Genomic DNA, 21,561 nt, shown 5'->3' on the forward strand with positions numbered 1-21,561 from the left:
ACACTCATTTGCCTTAAAATACTTGGCCAATGATGGCAGTGATGGCTTTCAGGTTAAGGAAGCGGAATCACCCAAAACATGCCTTACCACCGTGAAAAAGTGCAAAAAATAAAAAGTCCCAGAAATGCCTTTAATTACAAGTTTATGCCCCAAAACATGCTGCCAAGTGAATAATTTGTGCTAAAAACTGCAAAAAATATTTTATCTGAATATTTCAAAATATCACCAAAAACATGCCTTACTGCTTTATTATCATGCAAAAAATAAAACCACCAACTTCTAGTTGAAAGAGAACATCTCTATACCTTTATTTGTTTTTCCACGTCTATTTGTTGTATTATTCAATGCTGCCCTCTCGTGGTTTTTGGTGTGAAACTGCATGCAGGACACAAATCTTCACCTGCTTTCTTAAGAAATAGAGAGCATAAACATAGTACTTTGAATACTTTATTTTACTTATAAAAAAGAAAAAACAACACAATAAACAATAAATGTCATACACTGTGTTTTTTCCTTTGTTCTCTGAGAAATATTTACATAAGGCCTATGTACAGACATTGACAACTTAGAAATGGAAGATAAAGAACATATCATCCAGCGCAAAGAACCAGTTAGTATAATAATGTATTTGCTATGTACAATGTAACTGGCAGGCTAGGGCTGGACATAAAGTAAAACACTCAGTAAAAGGGTTTAAAAAACTTCAAGTATGATCTAATTGACAGAATATTCTAATGAAGCATCGAAGTATGTAGTGTGACTAGGAAAGGATGGACAAGTGCTAGCCTTTGGAACATTCAACACAGATGATGGGACAAATGTGGCAACATGGGACAATCACTTCTCTAAAAAATGCCCAATTTAAAAAGAAATGTAACACTAGTTTACACTACTAAAATATCCATCCTGAATATAAGATAGTGAACAGCTCATTCTAAGCCTAATGCACCTTTTTTCTACTTCTGCAGGTGACAACTGTGCGACCGGCAAACAAATACAACAAAGAGTAGGACACACAAAAAACCTCTCTGGGGAAAACGGTTACTGACAATGTCCTAAATGTTGACTTACTTACTTATGAGGAAAAAATTAAAAACAACTCTGTGGTTGAACTAAACATCTTAGGTTTTCAACAGCAACTTCACAACATTCTGAGGCCGTAACATTTTCTCTGAGATAAAACTACAACTTAAAAATGAACACGGGGCTTGTGTTCCCAGTTTTTTTTTAAAAAAAGCAATTAAATTGAAAAAAAAAAAACATTACTGGTTCATCTTGTACTACCTCACAGGTTAGTCAAGGTCCGCATGTGATGAAACCATAGTCAGCATTGCACAGTTAGCTCTAAGAAAAGAAGAACTATTGGTCTGCATACAGACAAAATTATTTTTCTAATTAGCATCAGGTAGGCCTACTCTAACAATAAAGCCTTTAATTAAGAAAAGTGTGGCCCTGGCACAGGCCATTTGTCCTACGAACATCTCCGAGTGCATAAACACCAATGCTACTTAAACAACACTCTTGGGCTCAGAGTCCTCCCTCGTTTACATTTCACTTTAGTGTATCCATTCTTAGAGAAGGAAGGAAAAAAACGTTCATTTACAAAACAAGCGACGAGCTGCGTTCAGTGTCATGGCCACTCCGGTTCCTACTGGGTGTGTTTAAAAGTGCACCCATTCAAGGTCAGGACTTTTAATGTAACAATCAACACAGGAGCACCATGAAGACTTTAGTGTCATTTTTAAGACCTTCTAGAGGAGCAGCCATTCAGTCAATAAAATGTTCCACATTTTAGGCCTTCAAATAAATCATTCAGTGTGTGTCAGGCAAACCCAACCAATGATGCTACCATAAGACTGGGGTGAAATTTAAGACCACCCTCTGAAAATTAGTGCCTTTCCTTGTGTACCTACCTGACTAAACCATTTCTACCTTGAATCCGTGTCTTTCTCCATTAAACACTCTTGCTCTCAGCAGACGGTGAGAGGCTGAGGTTCGCTGTACCGCTGCTGGTTCTTCTTCAACAGCTGAATGCGGTTGTGGCAATAGAATTTGATGGCACGCCAGTCACGCTGGTTGCTGACCAGCAGGGGGCACTGCTGCAGGCAGCGCTCACAGTCAGCCTTGGCTGGAACACGCAGCTCGGTGATGTTTTGAGTCAGGTGTTCCTCAACTGCTGCACGCTCTGCCTCCGACCAGGGACGCTTCAGAACACCTCGCTTTCCTACAACATGGTAAAGGAATATTAGTTCAGGATGCGAGATTGAAAATTTGCCAAATTCTCCACACACTGCTCCGGGGGTTCGCCGACAGCAGGAAACACAAGGCACAGATACACTGTTTCAATCAGGGCGACGATTTACACCGGTACTCACAGCAAACTGACACCTACCATCGATTTTATGCAACCATGTGTGAGGTCGTTACACTTATCTCCTACAAGTGGCAGTAACGTATGTTCATCTTCGTCTTTCATCTTTATTGCAAACCACTGGCCTGTTTCTGTGTCTGGTTTTATTCTTAACAACTGAAGCTGGGCAGCCAATCATAAGGTTTTTTCTTTTGCAGCTACTTTATGTTTTTTTAGAAAAAGATGTCCATTAAAATACTTTCAGAAATGCAAAAACATGATCATTTTTATTGACTTGGCTAAAGAGGTTGAAGCAAAAGGCACCTAGGGCGCCATCTGCTGGAGGAGATGATGACGTAACCCCTCAAAGTAACAATTGCAAAGGCTATGATTTCGACAAAGGTATAGAAACGTCTAAATCTGACTCTGCCTGTGTTGCTGTCTCTAATCAGCATGCCCTGCCAAAATATATTCTGGGTGGTTAGTGGTTTCTGGTTTTCTCCCACAGTCCAAAGATGCACCTGTCCAAAGTGACCATAATTCTAACCGTGAGTGTGGTTCATTATGTGCATTGTGCGACCCTGGGATGGACCAGTGCTTTATTCTAAAGCTAGACCTCATTATATGACGGTTTACTAAAAAGGGAGATAATATTAAGAAATAAAGTTTTAGAATTTTGGTAAAAAAAGACTTGTTTTCTCGTACTTTTAATTTGTAATATTAACGTAAACTATACCTCCAAAGTAATAACATACAATGATCTGTTTATTTCGGAGCAGTTCAACTCTCGTCTACATTGGCTCTGAAGCCGAGGTTCATTTTAGTTCATTCTTTATCAGTCAACCAAGATCAGCTGATACAATAAATAGCTCTAGAAAAGAAGCTAAACAGAATTGCCTTTTCAAGTTTACAACTGAATCATCCATGAGTGTCAGAGGCATATTAAATAACTGGAAATACAATTATAGCAGGGAAAAAGTAAAGTAGAGTCTTTCACTTGTATGTTGGTGATTTGCTGAAATATTAATTTTAAAAAAGCATCAGCATTAGATTCAGCAAATAGATGCAAAATTTCAACATTTTGTTCCACATTTTTTAAAGAGGATATTTTTTAGTATTTTAAATTTTCAATCATAATTAGTTTTATGATGTAAACACTCATGTAGAGGTGAAAGTACTTAATAATACAGTAATTATAATGTACCATAGACAATTTATTATACAAGACAACCCTCGTAAGACTGATGTAAATGTAAAGTCTAACAAGAAAACTGTTATTTGAATGCGGGCCACACAAATAAAATGTTTTGTTGTTGCCAAGAAATAAATTATTGGTGTTTAATTTTATTACTAGGTTTGTTTTCTGTACCCTTCACCCTTTACCTTTAAGGAAGATTGCTAAAGCATCGACACTAACACCTTTTGTGACTAATAAAAGTATCAGAGCCACTGACTACAGTTACACCCTGTCTTTTGCTGGTTTTGTGTCTTAAAAAAATGAATCAGCGTTTCGCCTGACGAGAACTGACCTGAGCCTCTTTTCCGGTTCACTACAGGTGGGGGTGGAGGTGGTGGAGGAGGAGGTGAATGGATGTTTTTGAGCTTCTTCGGTCTGCCCACTCGCCCGTTGTTCTTACCCCTCCTGACATACAAAAGGGTAGGAGTGGAGTTGGGAGCAGGAGCTGGAGCAGGAATCCAAGATGGTACTTCTGGCTTCTCCTTAACCGGCTCTCCTTCAGACTCCCCTTCTGAATACGAGTCAGCAGAGTTTCCAGACATAACTGCAGATAAGCATATAGGAGACAAAAGAGAAGGTGGAAGGAGATCAATTTCATTAGTCCCTCACTGATCTTTCCAAAAGAACTCTATTCCCTGACAAATATAAAAAGAAGAGTAAGTGCAGCAAAAGCTGTTTGTATACAGGATTAACAGAGATAAAAATTATACTCCTCACAAATACACACACTTTGACTGCAGAACCATCTACCCATCTATTCATCCCTCCATCCCTCTATCTTACCATCAAGTTCCAGACATATGTGATTCAGGCTCATCCCTCTGAAAAGTACTCCATCTCTCTCTCCACAAAGCACAACTCGGCCCACTCGGCCCATTAGTCCCGGGTCTTGGCCAATCCCAGCACAGTTCTGTGTCACGTGATACTCCCTTTCAAGAAAGTGTTCCAACCTCTCCACAGCATTGCCTTCTGGCTGCCCTAGCTCCTCTCCTTCTCCCAAAAGCAGCAGCTGGGTGAGGATAGCTACCTGACGGCGAACCCGGGTCTGGGTCAGGGCACGTGGATTGCGCGTTCCACTGGAACGGGCCAGGCTCCGGAGGAGGTCAGTGCCTCGCAGTGGTGTAGCAGGGGAGTGATAGGGCCTGGCAAAGATGTAAGGGTTTACAGGGTCAACTCCTACATCCTGACGTGTCTGCAGCAGGAGCTCCAGGCATGGTTCACAGTGGGGGGGCAGAATTAGGGGCTGGACCCGGCCACGTTTACCCTGGACGCCAACTCTCGGGAGATGGGGAAGTACGAGGCGTTCAAATGGAGACAGAGAGGCCTCCAGAGGTGTAAGAGCAGGAGGAGCACCAGGTGGGACTGGAACAGGGCACTGGGGAGTCACACGAGCACGGTATTCTGCTATAGTCAGCTTGGAAACCTCACACTCCCGTCGTCGGTTGTACAGGATTAGCAGAGCCAGGCTGGAATTGCAGAGAAGGCGCCAAGCCTCAGATGATTGCAGTTGGCGAGATAGGGATAGGAAGGCTGAATGTTGCAGGCGACGAAGGTAAAGTACCAAAGAAGATAACGAAGAAAGCAAGGGTAGCATTTGGTGACGCCCAGAACCACTGGAAAAGGAGAGAAGAGTTTAATATAATTTTATTGTAGCAGTAATAATACAATAAAATACAAGGACAACATTTATTTTTATTTTTTTAGAGCCAGACTTAATTGTCAAAGTTTACAGTCTGGAAAGTTTATGATATACCAGACTGATATATAAATTATCAAAGGGACCAGACAAGCCGACACAATCTTCACAATCTGAAATTATAGATGCTTATGTTTGTGAAATACAGTTAATATTTCAAATACTTTTTACAATTAGCATTTACTTTCTGATCAATATCAATATAGCCGCACACAAAACTGACCTCAACAGGTCCTTTTCCTTATCCTCTGCTCCACTCTCATCTTCTATCTCCATCAAACCACCCTTCTCTTCTTCTTCATCCATCTCCTCCTCTTCCTCAAACTCCTCCTCTGTTGGCTCTGTCTCTTTGGCAGAGTTGTTTCTGTAGGACTGAGGACCACCCACCACCACATCCTCTTCATCTTTGGCCCTCTTTACCTCCACAACCTCCACGTCTTCATCTTCATCCTCTTCCCCCACCTCCTGTCTGTCTTTCTTGAGTGTTTTTGTTGTTCCTTTCCTGGGCTGAGTCACAGTCACAGGGGGTGGGCTCCTCTTTAAAACCGACACAGGCACTGCGTTCTGTCCTCGAGGAGGAGTCAGTAAGGGTGGGGTGGAGTTCCTTCCACAGGAAGTAGGGGACTGGTTAGCTGCTGTAAGTGTTGGGGGTGACGTGGAGAGGTCCTGAACGCCACTCTGTGAAAGATCTGAGCACCGGCTCTGTCCTGCAGGCTGTGGTGACCTGGGTTGCTGAGAGTGAAGATGGGTTGTGATAGAGTTCGTGTTCTGTGGATGCAGCCGAGGCATCTGCGTATAACGTTCAACGAGGGCGGAGCACACATCAGGCTGATGGGCGTGGTGCTTGTCCAGATGACGACCCAGTGAGCGGAAGTGGCGCCCACAGTACTCGCATGTTTGGCGCACAGACTCCACCGAAACTCCTCCTCTGAGTACACTCGTGTTGACACTGTTGGAGCTGTTGGAGGCCAAGGAAGCTGGAGCTTTGAACACAGACTTAGTAGGAGATGAGGAAGATGAGCAGGGTGGGGAAGACTGTGCTTGAGGCGGGACATTCTTTGAGAGTGGACGACTATGATGTGGCCCATTGTTCAGGGAGACTGCAGTTTGTCGCCCCGGTGGGGTCCGATGTGGAGTTTTTTTCCTCGATGGGGCACTACGTCGTTTTTTACGCCGACGTAGAGCACGGCCTCGTGGGCTAGAATTGTCATTACCAACATCCGAGTCACTGGCATCAGAGTGGGAGATGGGGGAAGAGGAGGGAGACAGGGACCAAGAGGGAGTCACACGGTCTTGCTGTTGATGCTGCCGAGGCCTCGGCTGCTGGGCTGTCAGAGGGAGGGGCTCATCCTCCTGTGGGGTAGATCAGCACAATTTTAAGAAAACAAACTCTTTATTTTCATATAATTCATATAATTCAAGTAGTCATTACTATTATTGTTTCATCTTTTCTTAAACACAATAAATGTCTGAAAAAGGAACATATTTGCAGGGAAGCAAAGCATAAACACAGTGTAGTTACACTACATGGGTGCATTCCACAAGTTCAAAAAAAAAAAAAATGATTACACATACTGTTTACATCTAGTTGTTATACTGTTATAATGTGTCATAGATTGAAATGGTAATAAAAACAGTATTTCAAACATTGCTAAATTTTATTACTCTTACCTTTTTAACATTGTTATTATTCTCAGCGTCTGAGTAACACTCTTGTTGCGCAGGGGACACAGTACGACGAAAACCCTGTGGGTAAGAGAGCAGGCACATTTAAACATGAGACACACATGTGACAATCAGCCCGAGCCATCACTCAGAGAACAGCAGGACACTTCTTCCACTGATGGTCGAAGGACTTCAAACCTCCCACTAACAAGCATTATAAAAATAGAGCCAGATGTGTTTTCTAAAAAGTTGTGAATAGCTCAGCCACAATGAAATTTAAAATCCAAAATATTGGGAAAAGAAAGAATCTCCAATCATAAAGGTTTTTGACTGTATCCAAGTGTGATTTTCAGTATTGTTCACAGTATGATTTTCAAAAAAGAGTTAATAAACTACATGAATGTCACATTGTGTCTACATTTTATCAAGTGAATTGATTTCATCTGATGACATCAATTAAAGACACAGATGTCAGGGAATAACCAGGGTTACTGTTGCTAAAGCACTATAGGAATTGGAACTCAGCCATCTCCATGGTAACCCCGTGCCTTGCATAGCAGTGTGTGTGTATACAATGTGAATACAAAAAAAGTGGGGACTGAGAGAAAGAAAAAGGAGAGAGAGAATACATCCATCTAATATCTGTTAATTGCAACTGTAAAAGTAAAACACAACTTAAAAAATGATGTAATTTCTTTGGTTCGACAAAATCATTTTACTTTTATTTTATCTATTTTCAAAGGAACTGACCAGGTTCTCTCCCCACTCTGTCAGACTGTAGTCCACTGTAATCTCCTCCCCCTTGGTGATGTCTCGGATGGCGATTACGACCAAGCGCACCTGGCTGCCACAGTGGACCTCTCTGATACGACAGTTTGGGGAAGGAGGGAAGGAGCTGGCTGTTGGTGCTGGGGCAGAGGCCACTGGGGCAGCTGGAGCAGTGGAGGCCGGAGTCAGAGACGGGGCCTGGGTGAATGTTGCCGTAGCTTGGACTGGTGTTAAGGTGGGGGCTGGAGAGGAAGGTGGAGCTGGTGTGGAGACTGGACAGGAACTGCTTCTGGATCCTGTAGTGTCTCTTTCACAAGCCAGTTCTGGTGAAATACTTGGGAGGTAGAGATGGTATAGGATTCAGTAGGCAGCTTGTCCAGACCATCTCTGGTAAATATCTACTACTCTGTTTTTTTAAAATAACATCAGCAAATAAATAAAACTCTTACTCATCAATTATCAAATATTTCTTTATCTGGGTATCCACTGATTATGTCATTTTAACTTCATATGAAAAGAGCAAAGAACCAATACATTATAACCATTTTTATAGCAATGTATTTGTGTTTTACTTTGTTTGTTCTTCAACACTGTGTCATAGCAAAAATGAACCATTACACACAGACGACTAAAACTGCTACTTGTGCTCAAGCAACATGAAACTGCACTAACTCACTTCTTGCGTTGAGCTGGTTCCATCGTCGGCCGTTTGTGCTCTGATGTGTCTTTATGCTCACCTAAAAACACAGGAGTCAGGGTTAGAGGGCTTACCAGCAAGTATGCAGACACACACACACACACACACAAACGAGAGGCACAGAAATAGGTCACACTGACTTGTACATGCTCAACCCCCATAGCACACACTCTCAGTTGGCTAAAGAGTATTGCATGCAAATACAACACACACAACACACAAATAAAAGACAAACACACACACCTGAGCTAACTCTGTGTTCAGGCACGCTCTCCTCCGTGTGTGTAACAAAGACTTTCACAGGTGTCCCTTTCCTCTTCCTTCCACATCCGCGCCTGCAGAAAACATACACAGCAACACACACACACACACACAAACAGATTATCATTTAATCAATTGGCCTACTGGCCAAACTTCACATCAATCAGGTCAGAGAGAAATCAATAAGGTGATGACCACAAAATTGAATCAATACAGAATACCCTCACATGAAAACAAACAGATTTAAAGAAGAAAAACGGACACTGAATTGAGACTGTTATGAGTCCAAGTCCTGCAAAGTCACTCAGTTGTTATTAACTACCACTGCAACTTATCTCAAGAGTACTCACGTCGAGTTAACAATGTTGCCAGGGTTTGGTGTACTGGACATCATGGACATCTTCTCTACAGCTGGTTTTTGAATTTATCTAAATATTTTTACTTCTAAAACAAGTGTTTACACAGAATCAACCATCAATATCCTCCATTCACCAAGTGCCTTTTACAGTCAACACATAAAGGTCCAGATGAAAGGTTAACATGAAAGGCGAAATAATCAGTTAGTACAAGGGCTTCATGAAAATGTCAACACAAAAACATACAGACAATCAATAAAGGGATGTAAACACATGTGGATCTGGGAGAAATATGACTATCCTGTGTTGACATAAAAATAACTTTAAGTAAATTTTAATCATTTTGTCTATGTATTAGAGCTGTAAACATAATTTTATTAATCTTTTCACTCACCAGGGCTCTGCATATGGCTTGGCTGTAACTGAAGAAATAAACTTCTCGTTAGAAGTTAGCTAGCTATGAAAGATCAATTCAACTTCTACCACACTAAACATACTAAGTGTTGTATATTTAAGAAAAACCACAACAAGATCATTCTTAATACTGGGAGGTTGGTTAACACCTCTTTTGTCACAATATATGTTTCTAATTTTGATTCAGTTTTCATAGTGCTGCATTGTGGTATTTGTGTTTACTACTTTATACCTTAGTCACCAAGATAAGAGTAACTTTAGCCAGCTAACAGGGTTACTTGTGTTACTATGCAGCAAGTGATTAGTGATTTCCCATGACTAATGGATTATCTAACATAAATATGGTTTATCTTCCTCTTTAGAATATAATGGTCAGTTGTAGTAAATAAGTTTATAGGAAAATACAAAATAAGGAGTGAAAATGCTTGATTGTTGCAGGTGATTGACAGTAGGTCTGTTCAATATCTAGATGAGCTGCGGCTAATGTCGATAACATCTATTTGTCACCGAACGTTAATAATGTGGTGTTGATGGCGAACGTCACTGAAGGCACCAAGGACTGCAGACTTCCAGTCCTGCAGACCAATCCTATTTACCGTTACACTTTTTGTACATCTTCTATATGATTGAATAAACTTCTCTTTTTTTTTAAGCAAGAACTTACTTGTGATCAAAATAACTGTATGCTCATGTTTACGGACAAATATAGGATGATTGACCTAATTTTCCCATAAATGTAGTGATACATCATTGTCCAGCTCTTATAAGTGGTCCATGATTCCAATATTAATTAAACCACAGCTAACACAGAAACCCTTTACAATTCACACTATTTTTTTTTCTACCCTAGTTCCTAACCTACTCATTTATGCAGTCCGTGTTCACTAAAGATTATTTCTGGATGATGATAACGATGATAATTTGATTTAGGTGCAATAATATTAATAAATATAAATATTATTGCTCAACATAAAGTTGACCACATTGTCCAAATCTACATCTAATACATCTGGTCTATGGTGTTTTCTCACATGTTTGGTCTGATGCTTCAGGCTTAAAACCTAATGAACAAAGAAATTAGTAAAAAAAAATTCAATTGTGAAGGTTACATTGGAATAGTCCAAGGAGTAAACACACGAGCACACTAGAAACCCAGCTAAATATGAAAAATACAAACCACACACTGACCACAGCACAATTCTAAGATCTAGTTAGCCTTAACATGGTCTAGTGCTCTGACCTCTGGATTGCCACTTAACACTGTGCAATTACCCCCAGAGCCGAGATGCAGCGACCTGTGTGAGCTCAGAGCGGCCATGTGAGATTATCTTCTCTAGACCAAGTCTATGCCAAAACCACTAAGCTTCAGGAGAACCAAACTGGTCCTGATTCTGGGACTGTTCTGTTACCACACATCTAAATAGTGTTTTCTCTCAGTCTGCTTTGTTACTGGCACGACATAGGAGGATTTTTAAACCAGGCCATTGGAAGATTGTGCGTTAAGATTTTTTAAATGTTCATTACTCTGTGTGTGTGTGTGTGTGTATGACAGAGAGAGAGAGAATGAGAGAGTAAAAGGTTAAAGAAAGAATGGCAGGCCGTGAACAGACGAGAAAGGAAAAAAAAGAACAGACGGCAGAAATAAAACAGGCGAGAAGAAAACTCATTCAAATGAGATATCAACCAGACTCACTGTCTTTGTGTTGATCCACTCCACTCCCATTTAGACAAGTGATAATGTGTATTTAAGAGAGTCCTGCATTTGCACACTATAGATCTTTGCAACACATGAATGAATTCTACTAGCAAAAATCAAACGTCTTTAAAAATGGTAAAATGCAAGACCCCAAGACCCCAAGATGCACAGCTTAACATTTATGGAATACTGAGGAAAAAAAAATTCAGCAACACACATTTCGTTGTTTCGTTATTTTTGTTAGCTTGCTGCAGTCCACAGACATGTCCCCCTCAACAGTAGCTGTCTCTGCATCCCATCAATATTGGGTCACTTCCAGTTACGAAGATGGGAAAAGAAAATGTGGAACCTGACATCGTCAGTACTCTTTAAAGTGAATGTGCTAAGAATTTGAACTGGATAATAACAGTGCTGCATCCTAATGATTATTGTTATGATGTTGGTAGGAGCAGATAAAGAGACTTCTAGATGCTGGAGTTTGGTGACACTGCTAACGTTGCTACACCTATGCTTTTTCAATCCCATCTGGGTCAGACCCAAGGAGACAAATGTGGAGCATGTTGACTCTGTTGAGTCCAATACGTCTGACTCAAAATGCATCTGCCAAAGTATCTGAATACTTTATTTTCTGGGTGTTTCTTGGTCTAGATACTTTTGATCATTACATCAAAATAGATGTAATGTAATGTAATGTTTCCAGTGGCGATGTGGGTAGCATCTAATTGAATTGCGCTGCCTCAATATTCCAACAGCATCAGCCAATCAGATCACAATGATGCACATCAACCACGACAGGATTCGAACATTGAAAAACTATTCACCTTAGTCAATAACCAACACCTCAGTTCTTTTCAACCACAATTAATTTTTGAGACAGCATCAGAAACAGCAGGACTGGAGAATGACAGCAGGATGAACCTGTTAGACACCATGTGTCCCTATGCATGACATCAGCATCAAATGTTGGTCCAGTCAACAGGTCAACAGGCTTCACCTGAAAAGCACATTTGTTTGTATTTTTTGCATGAATGGTCTTATGTTGTTTCAGTGTGTTTTTGTCTGAGTGAGTTTTTTTAGGGACTTGTGACTTTCTTTTCCATGTGATCTGTCTCGCCTCCCTCAGTGAGCTGCCTGACCCTTCCATCTCTCCCTCCATTCCTGTCACAGTCTGTCTCACCCTTCTGATCGATTCTCTCGTTCTCTCTCCCTCTTTTACAGCACACACACACACACACACAGTCCCCTCCCTCAACCCACATGCATGCGCAAATACACAAACAAGTCTGTACTCAAGACACACACACACACACACACAAACTCCTCCCCTCTGTGGCTCACATGCATTTACAGACACACATAAGCACTTGCACACAAACACACAAACACACACACACCTCCCTTTCAGGCTTACAGGCACGCACACACACACACACACACACACACATCCTCTCTCAAGCCAACCTCACATGGACACACACACCCCTCCCCCTCTCTCTAAAGCTCACATAAGCACACACACACACTCACAAAAACACGCACACACTCTCTCCCTCTCTGTCTCTCTCTCCTTCCCTCTCTCTCTCTCTCTCGAATAACCAAACCCACAGTCTCATGTTCCATCTCTGACACACACACACACACACACACACACACAGTTTTCCTCTGATACACAAACAAAGGGAAGCAAGCACGCACAGAATCTGCCCATTACAGCTTCTCAAACTTGTGCACATCTGCTAAGATATATACGCTCTACTTCCATGTTAGTTAAGGTCAAGAAAAATACAGCATTCACACACTCAACCTTCACACATCTGCTCACTTCTCATACATTTCAACTGCACAGATACTGTAAAAACTTGCCAAAGGAACTCACTTCACCCTTCTCCATCCTTCTTAAGGACACGTACACACACACACACACACACACACACACACACACACACACGGAACCCTCAATAATAAAACTGATAGAAACACACAACATCCAAAGCCCCCTTGCATATACCATTCCACCCACACACAAACAGAAACACACACACACACACACATTTTTCCTCTTTCATAAACAAAGTAGATGCATAAACACTCCTTCCCTCTGCATGACACACACACAGACACACACTGCCCTTGTCTAGGAGCCACACAAGTCAAAGATACACGTACACACTCTCTCACACACACACACACACACACCTTGTGTCTGTCTCCCCCTCGACACACACCCCTCCCTTTCTTACTGACTGCAGAAGAAACACATACATAGAACACACACACAGCTTCTTCCTTAATAAACACACATACTGAAACACACACACACACACACAAAGCATATGCACTACCTACCAAGCCTTCTTTTTCAGTTTCCATGACACACACACACACACAGACACGCACACACACCCTCTCCCCTTCTGTTTCAAACGCTTGCACACACACAAGTGAATGCAAGTGCATACAAAAACACACAATCACCCATACACACACACAGTCACAAACCCACCCTTCTTATCCTCTCTCTCTCGCAGACACACACAAACACAGCTCTCCAACACACCCTTCATCTTCTCTCCTTCGTGTATCTTTTACTCATACACACTGTAAACACACCTGACTGACACGCACACACACACACACACCACCTCCCCATCTCTGTTTGTGTCTTACACACACACACAGAAACACAATCTCTGTTTCCTAAAGCCTGACACACAAACTATTTCCTTCACTGCTTTCTTGGATTCTTCTTTGCTCTAAATCACTTCTTAACTTAGGAATTAATTGTGTACTTTCATGTCACCAAAACATGCACACACAGTTCTGTTTGTGTCTTCACACACACATACACACAGACACACAGACTGACACACACACACACACACAAACCCCTCTTTCCCCCTTTTTCACACACACACACACACACACACACAGACAGACAGACAGACAGACAGACACACACACACACAGACAGACACACACACACACACACACACACCCAGGCAAACAAACCCATACCCTCCCCCACTCTTCGAACACACACATATGCGCAAACACACTCTCCCCTCCCCTTCCCTGTGCCTCTCACACACTTCCCCTCTATCTCTGTGTCACGCACGTACACACAAACACCCACACTGACACACACTACCACACACACACACGCACTTTTATATGCTTTTTCTCACGTACACACATGTCCTTCACACACTCTCTCTCTCTCCTTCTCCCCTGACACACAGTAAACACACCTTCATACAACACTCTTTTATCACACACACACACACACACACACTAATTGCTCTCTCTCTCTCTCTCTCCTCCATTCTCTGTCCCTGTCCCTGTCTCTCTCTCTCTCCCTCTCCTTCTATTCCACAGACTGACAAACAGAAACATCAATGATTCTAAACACAGAAACTGAGATACATTTTTCATACTCTGCAACACACTCTTCACAACACACACTCACTCACTCACTCACACACACACACACACTAATTGCTCTCTCTCTCTCTCTCTCCTCCATTCTCTGTCCCTGTCCCTGTCTCTCCCTCTCTCTCTCTCTCACACACACACACTCACTCACTCTTCTGTTCACTGTCACAAGCTTACACACTCTTCTCCCCCTCCTTTTCCTCATTTCTCTCTCTCTCTCTCTCTCTCACTCACACACACCACACACACAGTGTCTGTCTCAGTCACGCACACACTCTCTCCCCCTCCCATCCCTTACACACACACACTCCCTCCTCCTTCTTCTGCTCTAGCACACACACACACCACACACACACACTTGCTCGTTCCCCCTCTGTCTCACACACCATCTCCACCACCACTCCTCCCCAACCCCTCTCACCCACACTCTCTCTCTCCCTCTCACACACGCACAACTTCACAAATACACACAGGGAGGGAAAGACAGAGCGTGAGAGAGAAAAGGAGCAGCTTTATGTGTGCGTGCATGTGTGTGTGTGCTCGTGTCTTTCTAGCACACAACCACGCGCGCGCGCTTACTACACACCAGCAGGAGCAAGCATTAACACACTCACAAACACACACTGAGGGAGAAGGCCGAAGCTGAGAGTGTAATCATTTTGACATTTTCCTAACTTTGAGAAAGTGCACATGTCCACTGTGACTGTTATTTACTGAAAACTTTTCATAGCTTCCACTATTGGCTTTATAGTTCTCCGTTTCGAGACAAAAGTATACAGACCATGTAAATGCTAAATATTTCTGCGATTAAAAAAAAGTATTCCATTACCATACAGAGGGAATTCAAAAGCAGATTCACAAGCGTGCCCGCGCACACTGCCGCGAAGACGCACATGCACGCGTGTACACACACCTCTCCTAAGATGTTTGTACAAGGTGAAATTTAGCATTTATTTGTAAAATAACCAGAGCGCGAGACAAGATGTTATTTTTCTCACGCAACTTTTTTCAACAGTACTTTTTTGCGACAAAGGCGATAAACTGCGTTTGTTTACAACTTTAGCTCCATCCAAAACAGCCTCATGCGCGCACACACCCACCCCGACTCTGGCTGTCATTTGAGAGGAAACCGCTACCGTGGTCCACTTTCCCCATGATTCTACAACGTTACAGTTCATCAAATGTCTCACCCTCGCAGTTGCGGTGTCGGTTTGATGCCTTCGCCGTCACTGTCCAGCCTGTGAGGGTCCCGGTAGTCGAAGAGCGAGCGTACGGTCTCCGCCATGTTCAGGCAAGCGATCGTTGATGTTCAACCGCCGAACGGTTCAGCCTCTCGCTCTCCTCTCCAGTGGATCCACTGGCTCACACCAAGGTTATTCCAGCAGCTTCCATCGTGCTCAGCGCAGGGGTGCGCCGAGTACTACAGGCAGTAACCGAGTCCGCGTTGTGGTCTATGCTGCACGTCGGTCATCCTGTTTAGTGTTGTTTGTGTGTTTTTTTAAAATAGTGTTTTTAAATAAATCTAGACTGAAAAGAAACTTTACAGCTGTGATTTCGTGTTGAATAAATGTAGCTGTTGGTTTCCCCCTTAAAAAAATAATGGACGCGTCCACCGAGCATATGAAAAAGTAGCCCGTTTGCACCATACGTTTTCGCTCCTAGTTAAAGAATAAATAAGAAAAAATAGACATTGTGCTGAGCTAGTTAGATAGAAAGAAATATGTGTCAGTATAATGTTTAGAAATCGGGATGTTAATGTTTATTTTGCCTACACACACATCTGGGTTATGTACAGTATCAACAGGTCAACACAGCTTGCGTCTTTACTTTTTTCTTTACTGATTGATAAATAATTCTCATTTTAGCATTGGTGGCCTACTACAATTAAGAAAGTCAACTCGGTGGTAGTTAATAAAGATTGTTATAGAATTAATATGCAAACTATGATGAGGCTATACTTGTCACTCAACTTTCCTATTGTCACAGTGATTGATAGGTGGATTATTTAAAAAGGCTCTAGATGTTGCTAGACATTTGCCAGCATCTTATTGTATGGTAACCTTTCTCAGTATTCACACACTATGATCTGTAGGAGAATACAATGTCTTCAGGAAAGTGTTGATGCTCTTTGTGAACCAAATGAATTAGTTTAGGGGAAAAATAAAATATATTTTCCCCCTAAACTAATTCACAATGATTTTAACTTTTACTTTAAAACTAGGAACCTCTGACCTTAAGATATTCAGTCATGTCTGGGATCAAGCAGCATGACCAGTCTGTGTCTGTTTAGAGGCCAATTATCATTAAAAATGATGTAAGTGTCTAAAGTGTCTAAATTGTAGTTAGTTTGTGCCATCAAATAAACATCTTAAAATACAAAAATAAGATGTTGACTTTGTTAACCTGCTGATACCCACATACACGTTTTAATACCTTTTTTGTGCACTTTACCTTCTCTATTCCTCGCAGCTTCATCCTGTCTACCTGTCTTCTCTCCCTGACTATCCTACTTTTTCTTCACTGACCTGAATGCTTTCCACCACCTAGCTTTCATGTCAACTGTCATTTCTCAACTCTACTCTAAACCCTGCTGTATCACTCCTCCTTTTTTTTCAAACACGTTTCTTTTGTTGTATCCTCTGTGCTCCTTTTACTCTTTCTGTCCTGTTGTTTTTACCTACGTTACACACAATTATCCGACTATTTGTTGCACAGCTACATAACTGGCAGTGTGCGTCTTCTTTCACTCATATTTGTGTGCTTGTATTTTTTACTTTACTTAAATTCTGTTTTCACTTTCAAAACACTTTTTACAAACTGTTCTTTCAAGAAGATTTTTTTCTTCTTCAATTCTCCTTCCACTCTACAGTAAAATAGCTCAAGACCAACTCCAATGCTCCTGGGCTTTATTCCTGAACACCCAAGATACCTCCCATTCTTTGCTCCATTGGCTCTCCACCTTTACCAGTCATTGTCAGTATGTTCAAAGTCCAGATTGTACTTCTCTACACTCCCATCTTTCTTGTTCACTCTCTGCATCCTAACACACCTTCCTCCTCTTCTCCTCTGTGGTCTTCAATCAACAGTACCACCCTGGTCAAAACTACTCGAGGTAGTTGTTGTTAACCTGCGTCATGGTAGTAATGTTTGGTGCTGGTTTACATTTTATGTTGATTAACCCTTTAAACCATTAAAAGTGAAAGTAAACCCATACCATAATCATAAACAAAGAGCAACATGTGCTTGATACTTACTCTATTGTTTCAGCTGATCTCCCTTCAACATCTGGAAGGGAAAATTGGAATATATAAAAAAATCAGTCATATTAATTATTAATAATCACATTACAGTTTATGTCTGTACAAAAAATCTTTACAATCTTCTAATCGTCACTGGTTTCATGTTTTTATCAACAGACCTGGTAAATGTCATACAGAAATGCAGAAGCGTTTCACAGTCTCATCTGGGGACAAAAAGCAAAGCGGTCGTTAGTGTTGATGCCTTACAGGGAGAAGGTCAAAAGTATCAGCCCGATTGTTGTGTTTCTGTGGAATTACATGTGTACAAGTAGATACAGAGATGGTCTCCAACTACTGCTGTGAGCGTTTACAGTTTTTTTTTAGGTCTTAAATGAATAAATGTCTAAATTTAGAACTTAGAGGAGAATGAAAAACTAGAATAAATACGAAGAAGAACATGATATACTGTATAATGAATGTTGGTGTCCATTTGTTGCGCCCCACCTGTCGTGCCTCCATTCCCCACCAGAGGGCCCATCCCACAATTTGAGAAGCAGTAGAGTATATGAGGTATTTAATCTGTAAACAATTTATATTTTTATTGATTCCAATCATCAGTATGATGTACGTGGTTCATCTGTGGCTGCCATGAAAGGGCACATGTCTAATCTAAATAGTTCCCTGTTTTAGCAGAGATGAGACTACAGACACACATTCTGGACTCCAGGCAATCGAGGTAATGACATACAATGATCACAGGTTCACCTATATACACACGTCCCACAAAAAACAAACAAATAAGTTTGTCCTTGAACTGCGACGAGGAAACTGGAAGTCCCTGAAAAACCCTGTGCCCACACAGTGACAACATTTACAAACTTCTTACCACAGGACTGTAGGATGGAGCCAGGGCTTAGTAGTGAATTAGTGAATTTCTAGCTTTCAAGAAAAAGCAGTGACAAAGCTTCCACTTTGTGGCGCCATACACAAAGATGCTGACAAATTATTTGGGCTATAAAAAATTTTTCATAAAAGGTAACAGGAATTCCAATCATTCAAGTCACAATTTGCTAACCCAAATCACAAAATGGTTGGTGGTGTATGACACCCCCGACTGATGGCGAACCAAGGGTCTGACACAAACAGATGAGCTACAGTCATCAAAGATATCCAGCTGAGATAAGACTGAAGAAGAAGAAGTAGAAGAAGTAGAAGAAGTAGAAGAAGAAGAAGAGCTGGGACGACTGAGGACGTGAGGGAGCATGTGGAAAAGTTTGGTTTCATTGTAATTCAGCTCTGATGGCGTGTGTGCACACCATCATCAACACATCGTCACCTGCACCAATAGAAGAAGTCTGTGAGTGAGTGTGTGTCTGTGTGTGTGTTCACCTGCACAAAAACATGTAAATATGTACACACATCTGTAATCACAGTTACACAACCCTTACTGGAGACAAACATTCACATGTGAGCAGTGCACAAGTACAGAAAGACACAATTAAACACTCTGCACTACATTCACCACTGACACACACACACAAACACAAGCCCAGTTGCAGTGAAGGACACACACCCTTTTTTACATAACACAATCACACACAGGCACAGCAACACACCAACGAACAGAAACACACTCTCTCACACACACACACATCACATTCATTTCCCTTTCATTCAGCACAGTCACATATTGTGTTGCTGTTACACACACACACTCATTCGCACACACACACAGACACACACACACACATTTGCAGAGCTTGCTCCTAGCTCTCTCAGCACACACTCCCCTCCCCCTTCTATCTCTGTCACACACACACACACACACACACACACATCTTTCTTTTCCACCCCTCCCCCACTCAGGATCTCTCTCTCTCTCACACACACACACACACACACATCTTTCTTTTCCACCCCTCCCCCACTCAGGTTCTCTCTCTCTCTCTCTCACACACACACACACTCACTCTCTCACTCCTTGCTCACTCATTCACTCTCCAACTCTAACACACAATACTTGACACATACACACACAAATACACATATGTTTCTTCTTTGCCTCTGCTTCTCTCACCCAGTTACACACATTGAAACACACACAGGAACAGGCACAAACATTCAATTAGACACACACGCACACACACACACACTCATACACACAAACTACACACATTTTCTCTCCTGCTTGCTCTTTCCCCTCCCTCCCTGTCTGTCTGTCTCTCTCTGTCTGTCTTTCTCTCTTACACACACACACAATCACACACACACACACACAACCACACAGTCTCTTTCCTGCCCTCTCTCTCCTTCTCTCTGTCTCTCTCAGGCACACATACACCCACATGCACACAAAAACTCATCCACACACAGACACACACACACACACACACACATTTCTCTCCTTCTGCCTCATTCTCTCCATCTTTTTAACACAAAACACACACACACACAAACACAAGGGTAGAGAGCTAGAGAGAGCTAGAGAGAGAGAGAGAGAGAGAGAGAGAGGACACGCACCCAGTTAAACACACACCCTTCTCTAACACACAGATCCTGTTTTTTCTTACATACACACACACGGACAACTAAAAAAAGTCAGAGATAATAAACAACTGAGAAGTAAATTCAAGATTAATTTATTCCAATCACTGCACACTCAGAAATGTAGTGAAAAATAATTATATTTTCGATATTCACAATACCAGAAATATATAAGAAGCTGTGCATCATTTTGGTTACATGTGTGCAGAAAGTAAGCAAACTGTTTCAATTTTTGTTTAAAAAAAACAGTTTCAAAATATTAATCACCATGTGCAATAAAATAGGTGTCGGTGCTCATTGACTGAAATGTGCCCTAAAATAAAACAAAAAGGTTAAAATAAATATCTTTTAAAAAAAGAAAAGAAAAAAGATTTATCAAATATCCGACCTTGCGGTACCTATCCAGACCCACTGGGGGTCGCGGATTTCCCTTTGATAACTTCAGCCAATATACCCTATAATATAATAGGGTATATAATACCCTGCGCTCTTAACTGTAGCTAAAACAAAAACAAAAACAAAAACAAAAACCCAAACATGTGGGTTTTTATATATATACATATACACAGGACAACTTGTATTTATAAGTCAATTTATAAATACAACTTGTCCTGTATTTTCAAAAAGATGCAGGAGTACAGATAAAAAAATACAACACTATTAAAATGGAAGTTTGAAGAACAGTTTTTGTCCACTTTTGTTCAGTTCTAAAAATGATAAACCTGGTGTCTCATATAAACAGGTAAAATAACAGTTGCCTGAAAAACACTGAAGAGCTACGATGTACTCTAATCCTAGAGTGTGAATTTATGTCTAACATGTGACGTGTAATATTTTTGGTCTCTGATTACTCAGCAGTGCACATATTACAAAGAAGAAAAGAAGAAAATGTGCAGAAAAATCTATGATAATTATTATTAATGACAGTAGTTCCATAAATAAATAAATCAACCCTTTCACATGACCATCAGGAGCAAAAGGACAATCGTCGGTTCATTCACCACCAAAGTCATTAGAACCGTTTTCTGCTGTACTGTTGCTGCTTATAGATAGATAATTTAGATAATCTTGAATCTAATCTAATCTGAAGAAGTTATATTATATACCTAGCTTTCACCAGAGGTCAGTAGAGATAACTAGGTAAAACTCCAACATTTTAAAGGACACTTGCAAGCATATTAGTAATATGTATTAAATAAAATATTG

General features: G+C 41.3%; 1 protein-coding gene across 3 annotated transcripts in view; it reads right to left on the reverse strand.

Annotated features, from left to right (window-relative positions):
• Positions 1-436: 436 nt before the first annotated feature.
• LOC103383697 (serine/arginine repetitive matrix protein 1-like) overlaps positions 437-21,561 on the reverse strand; it is a 23,044-nt gene continuing 1,919 nt past the window's right edge. The window contains exons 2-12 of one of the 3 annotated variants that reach the window (XM_008316943.3): positions 17,991-18,035; positions 17,827-17,857; positions 15,763-16,044; positions 8,657-8,748; positions 8,393-8,453; positions 7,699-8,050; positions 6,955-7,029; positions 5,507-6,636; positions 4,371-5,200; positions 3,880-4,131; positions 437-2,224 (exon numbers count right to left, since the gene is read on the reverse strand). In XM_008316943.3, the coding sequence (XP_008315165.1) occupies positions 1,971-2,224; positions 3,880-4,131; positions 4,371-5,200; positions 5,507-6,636; positions 6,955-7,029; positions 7,699-8,050; positions 8,393-8,453; positions 8,657-8,748; positions 15,763-15,857 (3,141 nt within the window). In that variant the 5' untranslated portion in view covers positions 15,858-16,044; positions 17,827-17,857; positions 17,991-18,035 and the 3' untranslated portion in view covers positions 437-1,970. Of the gene's footprint in view, positions 2,225-3,879; positions 4,132-4,370; positions 5,201-5,506; positions 6,637-6,954; positions 7,030-7,698; positions 8,051-8,392; positions 8,454-8,656; positions 8,749-9,024; positions 12,514-15,762; positions 16,045-17,826; positions 17,858-17,990; positions 18,036-21,561 lie in introns of those variants that run through there. The other 2 variants (XM_025058321.1, XM_008316944.3) reach the window with 2 other exon arrangements.

Source organism: Cynoglossus semilaevis, chromosome 9 (assembly GCF_000523025.1).
Source record: "Cynoglossus semilaevis isolate Cse_v1.0 chromosome 9, Cse_v1.0, whole genome shotgun sequence".
NCBI classification, from domain to species: Eukaryota; Metazoa; Chordata; class Actinopteri; order Pleuronectiformes; family Cynoglossidae; genus Cynoglossus; species Cynoglossus semilaevis.